Genomic DNA, 14101 nt, shown 5'->3' with positions numbered 1-14101 from the left:
AGCATGGCAAATAATGATGCTTGCAAGAAAAATTATTAGGCTAGCAGCCATTAGCTAATGCATACCACTGGCAGTTCTGCAAGAAGTCTTCTGTTTTCTTCCTGGGTCACAAATAATTTCTGTATTTCAATATATTTGTTATTATTTTAATCCATCTTTGTTAAGCAAACATCGTTATATCTGCAAATGATTTACACTGTGCTATGAAAATATTGTAATTAGTAATTAATAGCAAAAATAAGAGAGTGCACTTCCTATTCACATGCACATATGAAGACACATTCAAGAACTTGCAATACAAAGGAATCCCACTACTACATTTATCATTTGCACATTTAACTGCTGGCGGAATTAATTTACTTTTAAAAATATCAATGTCATGCAATCACTTAAGTGACTTCAAAAACAATACTTGCAGCTGAGTTAAAAAAATTCAACTGTGCCAATTACTGACCAAACATATGCAATTGAATGAGGAGCTATCAGTAATAAATTAACCAGATAAACGTGTACGTAACAGTCTCAGCATGGTACGGGGCTGCTGTTAGTTTCAAAGTTCACATATGAACTTCTTCCTACACTGCACATGTGGTTTATGAATGAAGCCTGAATGAAAGAAGAAATTAAGGGAAAATAAGGTAAGTGACCCAAAATGAAACTAATCTAACTATTTAAGCGTAGACTGTTTACAGGGAAAATACACCAAATCTTTGATTATGATTTTAAAAAGGAATGGATGAATCCATGTCTACTACTTCCTATTATTATGCTACAAGTGTACAATGCATATCTAGACTGATAAATAACTGAAGACAACCATTTCATAAGATATATTTCTTAAAAGGAAATTGATCATTGAAAAATCAAAAAAACCCCTCACTCTGAATCCAGTAAGGCAGATCATCATATACCTATTCAATGCTGACTGTAAAAAAGTTAGTATGTTACTAGCTCTTGCATCTTTGGTGTTGTACTGAAGTTATTTGAAAATATTCATTTAGGCATGGAATTTACGAGAGAGAAAGCTTAAACTGAACAGCAAGAATCTAAATAATTAATCGGAGGAAATCCCTGTCTGAAATTATCCATGGCCTCTCTATGAGTAACTAAACATAGTATCTTAAAACAAACAAAAAAAAATCTTTCTGAAGTTCACAAGTCACAGAAACTTAAAATCCACTATAGGCCACTATGGTTTTACCTTGTCAAACATGTCTCAATTTATTTAAATAAGAAGTTTTCCTGTTAGATGATCAGCACACACCAAAATCCCTTCAGATACTGGGTTACAGAAAAGTACAAAGAGAACGAGAAGTCTTGTTTATGAACAAATAGAGTAACTGGAAATGATCCCAAGCCAGCTCCCTCTCTCTATCCACCAGTCTATGTTTTTCTTTTCCACTTGCTGCGCTAATAAGTTGGTTTAGTATACATTTCCAAAATCTCATTTTCATGAGATTGGCTATTTCAGTTCTCCTCCTTTTAATTGACGTATTTTTCTGCATCAGAAAGCCCTTCCAGACTACTGTCTATTTCAACATCAGTGGTAGCTGACGAAAAACATACTTTAAGCTGTGAAAAAGCGCTCCCTTAAAATCTACTTATCCTTGATTATTCTTTTTCCTAAAGCAAGTAAATATTTACATCCTGAAACACCGTCACTTAATAACAGCAGCCCCTATACGTCACCATTCTTTTCTTCCTTCCCTAGTTTGCCTCCTTCTCCTAACCTACCACTGTCCCAGAATGGCAACAGTGTTTTCCACAGGTGTTCCCCAACTCCTTGTCTCTCTGTTGCCTCTCCACAACATTGTTGCTTCTTCCTAAAACTCTTTTCACATTTCAGGCAGGGAAAAACACTCAAAAGACTTTGAATAATGGAAATTCTTGCCTCTTCTTCCCCCCCACCCCCTGAAGCTATCTGAAGCACCTAATGTTATTTGTACTTGGTGACAGGTTTGTGGATAAAAACACTGACAATGGCAGACAGCAATGAGATGACCATCAACCTTGTTGTGCTTGGAAAGACTCAGACTGGCAAAAGTGCTGCTGGGAACAGCCTGCTGGGCAGTGCAGACTTCGAGAGCCGTCTGTGCCCCAGCTCTGTGACCACGCGCTGCAGCCTGGGACGCAGCGCCCGCGTTTCGGGGCTCATCCGGAGGAACGGCCGCGAGTCAGCGCTGCGCGTCCGAGTGCTGGACACCCCCAGCTACCCTCACAGTGCTCTGAGCAAACAGCAAGTGAGGGACACCGTGAGAGCAGCCCTGGCTCAGCACTTCGGGGAGCAAGGCCTGCACTTGGCCCTCTTGGTCCTCAGGGCTGACCTGCCTCTGTGTCCAGATGAAAACCATGACACAGTTCAGCTCATCCAGGTAACAAAATAAAAAAATAGAAGTCTGCCCTAATGGCAACTCTTTCATCTTCAGGTGACAATAGCTATGGAAGAGTTGACTCTTCCATATAAGAAAAGTGAAATATTTTCTTACATAAAAGAAAAGTGATTTTTTTTTTCCAACAGCCTAATGAATTGCGAGTGGCAGACACTAATTTCAGTACAAAGAGTGTAATAGATTTTGAGTCCTCAGCATATCAAAGCTCTCTCCTCTCTTTCTGAAACCGGTAACTGAAGACTTCCTTGTGCAGCTTAAAGGAAAATTTTGTATGTGCTTGGCATTTTTCATCCCTAGGGCCTAAGCCAGATTAATCACTATCAATACACCAGGTGTTTTTTGACACCCCACTTACCTTGGAAGTAAGCAGACATCCTTTAAAGTGGTTTTATATACCACAGCATTTAGGTTACAGAGTTAAGATCACTGCAGTGTGCTTTATCACCAAGGTAGGCTTCTTGTCATATACAGGAGTTAGCAGGACTGCTCCAAAGAGTAATTCCATTTCCACCTGTAAATTGAAGCCCAACCTCTCTTATTCTTATTAAAATTTTCTGTACTTTCTGAAAGAAAAGCAGCTTGTTCTCTCCATTCTCCTCCATCAGATAAATCACAGAAGCTGAAGAAAAGCTCTCTGGCCCATTATTTAAGGTGTTACATTTGATTAGTGTTTTTCCTGAATTGCTGAGAATAGTTGAGTTTTATGGATCACAGTTGGAACTGAAGTTGGTGTTACATAGAAATTCATCACTTATTTTTTCAACAAAAGGTGCTTTAGTGTTTTCAAAAACATTTTTTGAAGACCTCTAAACAGTGTGGCAGTATGAATATGTGGCAACTACTGATTTCAAACTAATGTGTGACATGGCCAAACAACCATTTTTCCTTACTTACATGAACATTTTTTAACTGGAGACATTCTGTTAACATCTGTAGCCAGGGAACAGAGAACTGCTAGTACTGCATGACCACATATATCCACTGAAAGTGGATGTCAATGTCTCAGAAAGGTGAAAAAAGACCCAGAAATTTCAGCAACTCGGATAACATGAACTGGATTACTGCCAGGGGGGAAAAAAAACCATACAAGTAAATGGTCTGGTAATGTACTAAGCATATGAAATGGGAGTGGGGAAAAGAAATAGGAGATAACTAGTTAAAATTTGCTTTTCATTACAGGAACTTCTGGGTCCCACGTGGAAGGATTTCACTGCAGTCCTACTTACTCATGCCGACAAGGCAGGAGAGGCTGGATACAGTGAGGAAACATATTTGCAGAGCGCCTCAAGTACCCTGTTGTCACTTTTGAGCTCGGTACAGCATAAATACATCTTCCTAGACAACCACAACAGCATAATCAGAGAGGAAAGAAATATTATCTTAAGAAAGCTCTTGAATTTCATACAAAGAAATAATTATCAAGTACTACTTAAACACAGCAAGGAATAAAATTAGCTTTAAGGTGCTCACTTGGCTATTTTCTACAATAGGTAGCATCTAATAGAAATAAAACAGTAAAAGCCATCAACTGAAAAACTCCACATCCATACCAAACATCTTTGAACACACAACTAGAAATATCTCTTTAGCCTATCAAACTACTTGCCTTCCACAGAGGACCTCACACTACTGCATTCAAAATCTAGATTCAGCCACAAAATCAGAACAAGCTAGTGATCCAAAATCATGCTCCTAATGTGTGTGTAGTTACAAATGGGATTTTGCACTACACCAGACTGTTTATTCCAGTTTACACAGAATACAGATCTGGAAAAAGAAAATAAAATTTAAAAAGAAAGAAAAGAAAAAAAGAAAAAAAAAAGAAAAAAATGCATGAGTTCAGACTCAGGAGGCCTCTTTGCTCAATTCTTCAAGCCTTCAGAATGTTCCTCTGAACTTCCATTTCTAAAAAGAGCTTTCCGGTACTAAAAGCTAAGATTTATCTGTTGTAAAAGTATTCCCTACCATGATTCAAGATTAGTTATAACTGAGTTCTTGAATGATTTTACTTAATAAGACATTTAGCATATACAGTTTACAAGGCAGATAAAATGGCTTCCATGTGCTTAATACTATTCAGCACATTTAAAAGAACTAATTGCTATTACTTATTACCAGATGCATGAAAAACTAACAGTTTACAGGCACGAACAAAACTCATTCAAAAAGAAAATCTGTTCATATCCTCTTTATGCCTGTTCCTTTTAATTTTATATCACTGTCATTTTGTTTTCTCTCCACTTACTGGATGAAGTTCAAAGCCTGCAAAATTTAGAAAGGCTCAAGTTTGTTTTTAATTTTAGTATTTAAAATAGTATTTACTGTTTCAATGGTTATACAGCAACAATTTAATTTAATATTATATGCAAAAATATCTGAATTATCTCTACATAGCTACTTAAAAGAGTTATTGAAAATGGATCTAAAATATTTATTTTCATATTACTGACAGTAAGGAATTAAAAGAATGATTTTGAGGCTAATAGCCTAGCAACATGGCTATTTGTACAACATTACTATGAAATAATTCTAACTCTAAAAATTGAAGAAGCTATTTCTGTTAAAACCAAAGCACTTTTTGTACAAAACATCATTGCATAAAAGCACATTAAAACAAAACCAAAAAATCAATTAATTTTATACCTGTTTGAGCATTGGAAACAGAATTTTTTTTTTGTTTGCTTACTTTTTGGGTTTTCTTGCAGGCTGGTCTTATGGGGTTTGAGGGGTTTTTTTATTTTTTATTAGTTCCAGGAATCTGTTATTAATTATTTCTTAGTCCTACCTATTGGTTTGGAAGGATATACCTAGGTGGACTAGATAAAGAACTATTCTAGCAAAGTGGCAGCTTTGATCTTAATGAAATTATAGGAGTTTAGTTCTGGGGACATGAAAATGTGCCCACTTGAACATCCTAGGGCATAAACCACCATAGCTTAATCTTCCAGTTACAACTGACTGCAGACTACAGAGAGAATGCAGGCAAGAACAAAGTTGCAGAGGCTTACAATACACCTGAAAACTGCTTGGAGGAAGAGGAGAAGAACTATTACAAAGTGACCAGAAGAATAAAGACAATTGTAATCTTCACTAACCAGCTGCTAGTCCTGCAATTAGCACACAAGGAACACGGCAGAATATTTTCCTTATTTCCTTTAGCTCTTGCTAAATAGAAGCTCTACACCTTCAAGCTGTCCAGAAAATTTACTTGCCTGCCTGTGGTCCCACCACAAACAAGCCTTGGCAATTAAGTTATGAGCACTGAGTGGTTAATAACTGCTGACAGCACACAACCTCAAGGACAACAAGCCTAGTGAATGAGTGAATTGTCAAAATGTTGGAGATGTAACATATTATGGAAAAGAAGTCAAAAAAAACAGGTCTTAGCCATACATTTAATGTTTTTTATTCTGCTTGCATCACTTTCCATTTCAACATCTGTACAAGTTTCTAATAACCATTTATTTATTTATTTGATTCCGCTGTTTGCCATGGTCTCTGCCCTGCACACTCCTTTCCCTTTCACTTCAAATGGAACTCCTTTGTATGTAGCAACACACTGGTCATTGGTATGAAGATCAGGTTGGATTTGCTCCCAAATCTTCTTCTTTGGATTAAGTTCCTTCTCAGGATGTCCTGTTTCAAAACAAAGAATAACCTCATAGCACACAACTCAGAACAAGAGCACCATGTACTTACACATCTATGACAGCCCACACAGCATCACTGCACAGACTTTTAAGGGATAAAACCCCTACCATTCCTTTTGATTCTCAAAATGAAAATTTTAATTGGAATTAGGAATTGTCTAGGAAATGTCTCCGCTCTGAAAAAGAGGATCTTTCAAGTATCAGATACAACAAAGGTCGTATCAGACAACAAGCACTGTCAAAAGGAAGAAATTAAACCATTGCTGTTAGTTTATACTACAAAAGAATCCCCAAGAATTAAGTGCATATGGACCACAGAAGTACACTGCTCACCAAGACAGGTTTGTCAGCATATTAACTTTAGAAATGAATGATGTTTTTATAAGAAATTAAATGCACTTAGCAGATGCTGTTACAGTTGTGGAGTACTGAACTTAGACAAGAATAGTCCAGAGGTAGAATACTGACATATAATTTTAGCCGCGAGTTACACACTGTTCTGCTATGCTTTGTATTGTTTGATGACAAGTTGTAGTGCCCAAAACAACAGAGGCAGTAGAAATTAGCTAGTTTCAGCAATTATGGCCTCAGTCTTGATAAGCCTCAGTTTCCTGCTTCCATGGATATATAATGATAAGATACCTACACCCTACTGGTATTGACAGTAACTAACTACATTAGCAAATCTGATTATTTAAGGATCTCAAATGACCACAAAGAGCAGACTTCTTCTATTTAATGTTTTGAAATATTGTCAACAAATTAGATAGCATAATGAAGAATATTTTTCCTATTTTTAAATAAGCATGAAATTCAAAGCACAGACACAAACCAAACTAAATACAGGGATTTTAACATATCTTTTTCTAATAGGTGGTTGAAATTCATCACTGCTTGCTAAGTCCTGACTAACTCACCAACCAGTGGTTAAATCCACTATTCTCATTCCAGCCTGTCTTATGCCTTATTGGTATTCTCCTTTAAATGTTTTCCATAGTTCAGTCTACTTACATTCTCAATGCCTGCAAACCTGAGCTATTTCTGTCTGTATGGATATTCTGTAATGTCTGGGTGTCTGTATTCTGTATTTCTACATATGCAAGAGAAGCAGACTAAACCAGATTTCTCTGTGAAGTAAGCTAGCCTTATCAGAGTAGTATCTAATAATGCAGTCAAGTTATTTCCCATCCAGATTGCAGTTAGTATTTCAAAGAAAAATCAGTCACAACATTAATAATTCATTTATATAATATTTATAATTAATATTAAACAGAGGAAGAAATTTAAATACTCTAATTACATAATAATTGCACTACTAAATAAAAATTATTAAATGTTTAGAGCTAATTGTGCATTTTCACAAAGATAAATCAGCTTAATGCTCAGGTTCATGAACAAAGGCAAACTTGGATTTAGACCGCAGTGCATGCATACAAACTAATAAAATCATTAAACAGAATGTTAAGTGATCCACTGTACATTTTCCTTCCCCTCCTCAAATATAAAAAGCACATGATTTCTTTTTTTCAGTAAGAAAACCTCCTGACTTTTATTATAAAAAACAGGCTTTGGATGTTAATAAGTTTCTCTGGAATCCTGCATCAAACTCCCTTGGGATCTGTGGTGAGCTCATATTAGATTAGCATAGGCACCAATTTTAAATACAACCAGAGCTTTAGGCTGTGCATTTTCCTATGCCTTCTCCTCACTGCATTCCTTCTTCCCAGAAAATATTCTTTAGAAGAGTTTCTATAAATAAAATAAATTGAAGCTTTTAATGGTTTAATCAGTTTTCCACTCTTTTTACCAAAAATGGGCCAAATAAGAGGTCCCAAATTTTGTTAAACATATCATTCCACCTCACAGCTTTATTACAAAAATTTTTCATAATAAGCAAGAAACCTCTCCACTTTGTAACAGTTAAAAAACTGCTGAAAGAATATATCTCAGCACAGCAAGGGGCAAAAGGACAGAGTGATGTGTGACTTTACTTAATGCCACTTGCCCTACAGTGGATTGTAACCATGCAGATGAAGGAAAGCATGCATACACTCTAGCTTTGATTAAAAAAACCTGCTAACTACAGGCTAACCACTGCACTCCAGCTTTACCACTTTTCATTCTTTTAAAGAGATAGTAATCCACTAAATTGCTAGTGATTCTTAGACCTGAATGATAACTTAATTATCTAATTTAAGTAACAGGTTTTTGGTTCCTGTGGCATCAAAGTATCTGATACTGCTATCAGAAAAGAGATTTCACAGTTAGCTATAAATCTTCAAGTATTTTTGCCCTCTTAAGGCAATTACTGTGCAGGTGGTTATAGAATTTACACACACACGATAGAAGAATTCTTACACAGTTTAAAAATCAGACCTTTTCCAGAGAAGACGGATAAAAATTTGATAAAGTTCTTAATGCAAAAAAAGGCTCAAGAGACCTTGAAGATTCATGCACTGGAGTATAAAACACTTCAGTATTAAAAATTCCACTGAGGGCAAAGACATCAATTAAATAAACAAAACAGAACAGTACTCCAGGCAACAGCATTCCTTACCACATCACTCCTCAATAACACTCAAGATACTTCTAGGTAAACACTCCACTAGCTACAGAAAAAAATTTAATTGTTTTGAGACAAGATACCATTTGTTTACTTTGACTAAAATGGCCAAAGAAAATTAGTCTGTATCTCATGAATATTTTGTATAATGGAGAGAGAAGACTTAAAAATAGCTTGACTCCAAGCTGCTTGATAGACAGCTGTGTGCATTTTAGAATTGCTTTATTGTTGCTGGTGGTGCTTCTGTTGCTTCACAGACTTTCATACTTCAAGCTTAAATAAGACCCAGCTGTCCTTTCTATTTTAACTTCAAGGGCTCCAACTGAATCTTTATGCTTTACAATTACTTTTTAAAACAAAAAAATTGATCAGAATATAAATGGTTACAATTAAGCAGTGAAATTAAATGACATCTGACACAACAAGGAGTCTATCCTCCTGGAAACAGCATCAGGCAAGTGCCAGATGGTCTTTGAGGAGACAGCAGCAGCCAAGAAGCAGAAGGTTTAAACACAAAAAAGGTGAGTAGAAGATAGATGTTCAACCCTGTTGAAAATTGAGAAACTCAGTTCTCCAGTCTCCAGTGAGCTTCCCCATCTCCCAATGAGTTTCCTCCTAATTTAGTTTACAACATCAATATTGAAAAGACAAACACCCAACAAATAAATTTACAGAAACAGATGTCACCATGATTTTGTAGGTCTCCAACTACCAATGGGTTTTTTTGTATTTTCCTACTCAAGATAGTAAAATCACAAATCTGAAAATTCTTTTAAATAAGTTTTATGTAAGAAGAAGATAGATCACTCTACTTTGTACTACTAAGCATTAGGTAAATTTTCAAGGTCAATGATTGGCTTAAATCTCATACCTACAAAATTTTCCAAGCAGCTCTTTATGAAGCAGTAGAAAACAGTGCCACATTTCAGACTACAATCTATAGACCTGGATATATACACCTTGCAAAGGAATTGCAAAAACCTTCATTTGGCACTTAGCAGAGCCCCATGTCTTTGGCTCTCCACCAGAAGGAAACTGATATAATCCACACAAAGTCTTGTCTTACTGGCTGCAAGTCATAACTTCAGAACTAGAAAAACTTACACACCATATTTAGCTTATTTTGTATCTTCTAAAGATCAAAATGTCAACACGGTATTTGCATACCATAACACCTGGGAATTATTTTAGAACAAATATTTCTATAACTGATTGCTCTAGGAAAGCTTTTTGCCAATGTAAAAAACCTAAACAACTGGAGTCAAATAGTTAAATAATTTTGATGGATCTCACTTCATCAGTCATGTGCAAGAACAGATATGCTGGTGAACAGAAAACAGTGCTACAACCAGCTCTCACATTTTCAAATGCCAGGTATATGAAGCTCCTTGAGATGTAAGTTTGGAGGAAGGCTGTATCTTAGACAAAAGCAAACAAAAAATCCCCTCAACCTGGGGAAAGAGCATTTTTGAGGGCTGAACCTGTACATCATTTTCCAGGGCTTATGCATTGGAAGTGTTTATTCTACAACTTGACGCTCTCTTGCACATCCATTTCCAAAGCAACAGACAGCAGTGTGAGTGTATTGGTACCTATGATTCCCGCAGGTAACAAAGGCCCCACATTTAATCCATCTTTACTCACTAGATGTGATAACAACTAGAAGCCATGAATGAGTATTCCTACAATGTAGTCAACGCAATTGATTGCTGAGGCATTTAAGATTTCAGTGCAGCTAACAAATTCAACTAGCAAGCTTGGTATATTTTTAATACAGAAACTAAAATGGAAAAAAATTGCTGTCTGACTGATTTCCTTTTAAAACAGTATTATTTTAAAGTATTTTCAATTAGAGCATTAAATCACAGCAAGCTGAGCTATTTTTTTGATTTCAGAAAACACCTAGATAGAGCATTGCTTCCCTTATCATATTCTAACCAAAATGTATCTTTTTTTTAAGCATCACAATTTCACTCTTGAGAAGTATAAATATACATATATACATACATATGTATTTCTGAAAGGTATTTCATGCAAATATGTTTAAGCATGGAGCTTGCCAAGAGGTTCATAAATCAAAACTCTGCTGTACAGCTAGAAATTGTCAGAAATGCAATAGTTTATAAAGGTTCATATGGCTGTATGCAGAAATAAAAGTTACACCATTTTCTCACATGTGAAAGCCAACTTTTGAACAATAAGCTCCTCCTGAAGATGAATACTTCATTGATAAATGCACACACATACACTTTCACCCAGTATGGGAAATACTGGGATTTGGAGCATGTTCTTTCAAGTTTAAGAGATGGAGTGATCCTGACCAGAAGAGCACTGCTCACCAAGACCTGTGTGATTCACTTAACAGCCAACCTGAGTAGCTCTGGACTTGGGCTGTGCTGCAGAAATTCCTAAATTCCTGGGGTGCAGGATAAACCTAGGCAGCTGATTGTAGGAGAGGAGTCTGCAGTCAGCTCCCATCTGACACCAGCAACTGAGCCACCTGTGTGTCCTCACCTTTTTGGGACAGGGCAGCACCAAGTTCTCACACAAACTTCCTTTATGACTGACAGCCACAATGAGTAAAAAGATTTGGCAATAACTCAAACAATGGAAAGGGAAGAAACTCTCCTTATGCACAGTGTGCTGCAGGTGCATTCCCATATCTGTGACATGTAAGATTATTTACACTAGTCTCTCTTTTCAGACTCAGCTCTTAATAAACAGCATTTTAAATCAACATGATAAACCTATGATGCTTTGAGTTCCCAATATGCAGTCAAAAGTTAATAATTTTCATTGAGGTGGAAGAAATGGAAAAATGGATGAAAAGTCGTCTTTTGATAAAGTTTAATTTGGTAAAATTCTCATTTATATTCTGAAAAAAGATGGATTCATTAATTTAATTAAGTGGGGAAAAGTCCAATGTCTTTCTTTGGAAACCTAAAAAGATATTTTGTCCCAGACAAATAAACAAAAAACCCTGGTGATTTGAATATTACAGGCTCCTCTCATGAATAGGAGACGTTGTTCCAACCCCTTCTATCCCCTCCATCCCTTCTTCCTCAAAAATGAAAAACTACCCAAAGTTCTGACACTTTCATTACAGGTAGGAGCTGGAATTAGGAATTTAATACTTTATCACTTACACTGAGACACTCTGAAAGATGCTTTACATTTGTTTGTTGCAATTTGCCAAGTACATTTATCCATATATATCAAAACTGAAATATTTACTGACACTTTAATAATGGAGTATTTTTCATTTAAGGTCTACACAACTTTATCAAGTTACAATTTTTTGACAGATGATAAAGTATTTTCAATCATTTATTTACACAATATTAGCATGGTAGTAAAAAAAATTCAAAACAAGAATTAATTCAGAAAATTTCAACAAAAAACCCAACGAGCTTTAAAAAAAAGCTGTTTTATGTGCTTCAACACTGAGGTTACCTTGGCATACTTGTTTCTATTATTTTCCTAAATAACTACTTACCAGGAAAACCTTCAAAAGTGATTCTGTCCCCAGGTACCACTCCAGGTGGAGGAGCCAGAATTTCCACTTTTTCAGGGGAGCTGGCACACATCAGCATTGCTTGAGATACTACTCCTCTCATCTTTGCAGGCTTCAAGTTACAGAGTAGCACTGCCATCCGGTTCTGCATCTTGGGGGAGGAAAACAGAAGGATGTGAGTACTTAAAATGGCACGTGGCTTTGGGGACTCCCATTATTTCATTAGAATGAAAGAATTACAGTGATGAGATCTTACCATGACAACTGAAGCGTAAGAGAAGCACGTAGCAACAGATTCACAATTTTAATGGCTGGACACTAGTAACATAACATCTAAACCCCCTAAGAGCTGGCCAGTGAATAAATGCTGAAATGTAACATATTTATCATGGAAATATAAAATATTCAATTTATTAAATTAAAAACCAGGCGAGGCATTTCACTCTCATTCCACCTTTATGCATTACTGACAATCACTTTAGTCCACTTTCAATATAGCACCATTAACTAAACAATTTCTATTTAATGATGATAATACTAAAAATAACAACAAGTCTACAAATTAGGCCCATAGGTAAAAAATTCTAAGTGTATCCTGGAAGCTAAGAGGTCTTTTACATCACTTGAATCTTAAATTTTATCTTAGTTAACCCAAATGCTTTGAGTGGTTTTTATCCACTGAAAATGGCTGTATATACTGAACACTGTATTTGTTAGTGCAAACATGCAAAATGTTTCTCTGTTTGTTGTTTTATTTTAATAATTACAATAGTAAACCAGAGAAAATACTTTGCTGAGGAAAAACTGCTACAATTTAGAGTCTAAAACAAACCACACTTGAAATGGAATCAAAATTAAACCCTGAATATTCTTAAGAGACAAAGTAAGGATGTCTTAATTCCCATGTTACTAGTGCACATTATATATAAGTATTTAATATTTCTAGATTTTGGTCTTCATGCATCACAGTACAGACTTTGAACAAAACCGGCAGGATTAATAATTGATCAACTATTTCAAACACTGCATATTTTCCAAGGACAACACCTTAAAAAACAAAATTATAAATAGCCAAAATGAAGCAGTTATAAGAAAGAGTTATCTTGCATCAGTTTTAAGCCAGCCCACTGACTGAAAATTTCTCAAGTTATTGCTACGGAAATAAGTAGCACAAAACACAAAAAACAGTTGTAACATGTCAGTGACTAAAATGCAAGTTGTAGCATTATCTAGCACTGAATAACAACTAATGAATGAAAGGCTAATTATTGGGTGGACATCACAATGATCTAGAACAAAAAGATTTCAAGGCATCTAAGTGGAAGAAAAGTTTCTGCTACAAAAATCAGAGTATATACTTCACAACAGATGTAACTGTAATGTATCCTCTTACACTGAATGGTTGGACAATAGCCTTTCTGGAGGATTATGGTGGCCTTTTCTCTTCTTGTTAAGTTTAAGAAACATTCCCTACATTCCTGTTCTTCACTTCTGATCACTGACATGAGGTTCTCTTAGGTTAAAGAGGACGAGGTGACAAAAAGTGACACTGAAGAACTGCCTGAATTTCAAGAACAATTGCTTGAAACAGGTATTGATGCTAGGAACACAGAGATCCACTTCAAAAAGCCAAATGCAGTGGCAGAAAAGCTGTCAATTCCTTCTGACATTTCAGAAATTTCCCCACAGTCCCAAGTTGCTGAAAGAGCTCAGCAGTGGCATGGTGCACCTTGTGCCAAGATCCTTCCACATCCCTGCTACTTGTGACACAACTGCTCATGACAATAGAGGGTGCAACTTCTGACATGGCTTCACCACGGGAACAAAAACCACAGCATTTCACATATAAAGTAGGCATGCCAGAAGTTTTCACACCCATAAATAACTTGCACTGCACACTGAAATGTTAGTCAAGATACATACTGTGTTTCCTAACCAAAAGTAAAATCAGATGATACAAATACTACACCCTCAAACACTGCTA

General features: G+C 36.0%; 2 protein-coding genes across 2 annotated transcripts in view; one reads left to right on the top strand and one right to left on the bottom strand.

Annotated features, from left to right (window-relative positions):
- Positions 1-252: 252 nt before the first annotated feature.
- Positions 253-5641, top strand: GIMD1 (GIMAP family P-loop NTPase domain containing 1). The gene is made up of 3 exons (XM_063156456.1): positions 253-638; positions 1957-2372; positions 3570-5641. Exons 2-3 carry the CDS (start codon positions 1980-1982, stop codon positions 3837-3839), a joined length of 663 nt encoding a protein of 220 aa, XP_063012526.1. The 5' UTR covers positions 253-638; positions 1957-1979; the 3' UTR covers positions 3840-5641.
- A 132-nt stretch (positions 5642-5773) lies between these two features.
- AIMP1 (aminoacyl tRNA synthetase complex interacting multifunctional protein 1) overlaps positions 5774-14101 on the bottom strand; it is a 31383-nt gene continuing 23055 nt past the window's right edge. Inside the window, exons 6-7 of the mRNA XM_063156455.1 lie at positions 12100-12268; positions 5774-6026 (exon numbers count right to left, since the gene is read on the bottom strand). Of these exons, the coding sequence (XP_063012525.1) occupies positions 5860-6026; positions 12100-12268 (336 nt within the window). The 3' untranslated portion in view covers positions 5774-5859. The remainder of the gene's footprint in view (positions 6027-12099; positions 12269-14101) is intronic.

This window comes from Melospiza melodia, chromosome 5 (assembly GCF_035770615.1).
Source record: "Melospiza melodia melodia isolate bMelMel2 chromosome 5, bMelMel2.pri, whole genome shotgun sequence".
Classification (NCBI taxonomy): Eukaryota; Metazoa; Chordata; class Aves; order Passeriformes; family Passerellidae; genus Melospiza; species Melospiza melodia.
The sequence above is the reverse complement of the archived record's forward strand: the minus strand, read 5'-3'. Positions and strand labels throughout refer to the sequence as shown.

Bases quoted from the DNA above. Each gene is read 5' to 3' on its own strand.
- GIMD1 (XM_063156456.1), top strand. From the start codon at position 1,980: ATGGCAGACAGCAATGAGATGACCATCAACCTTGTTGTGCTTGGAAAG. The intron at 2,373-3,569 runs GTAACAAAATAA...TTTTCATTACAG, and splicing joins ACACAGTTCAGCTCATCCAG to GAACTTCTGGGTCCCACGTG.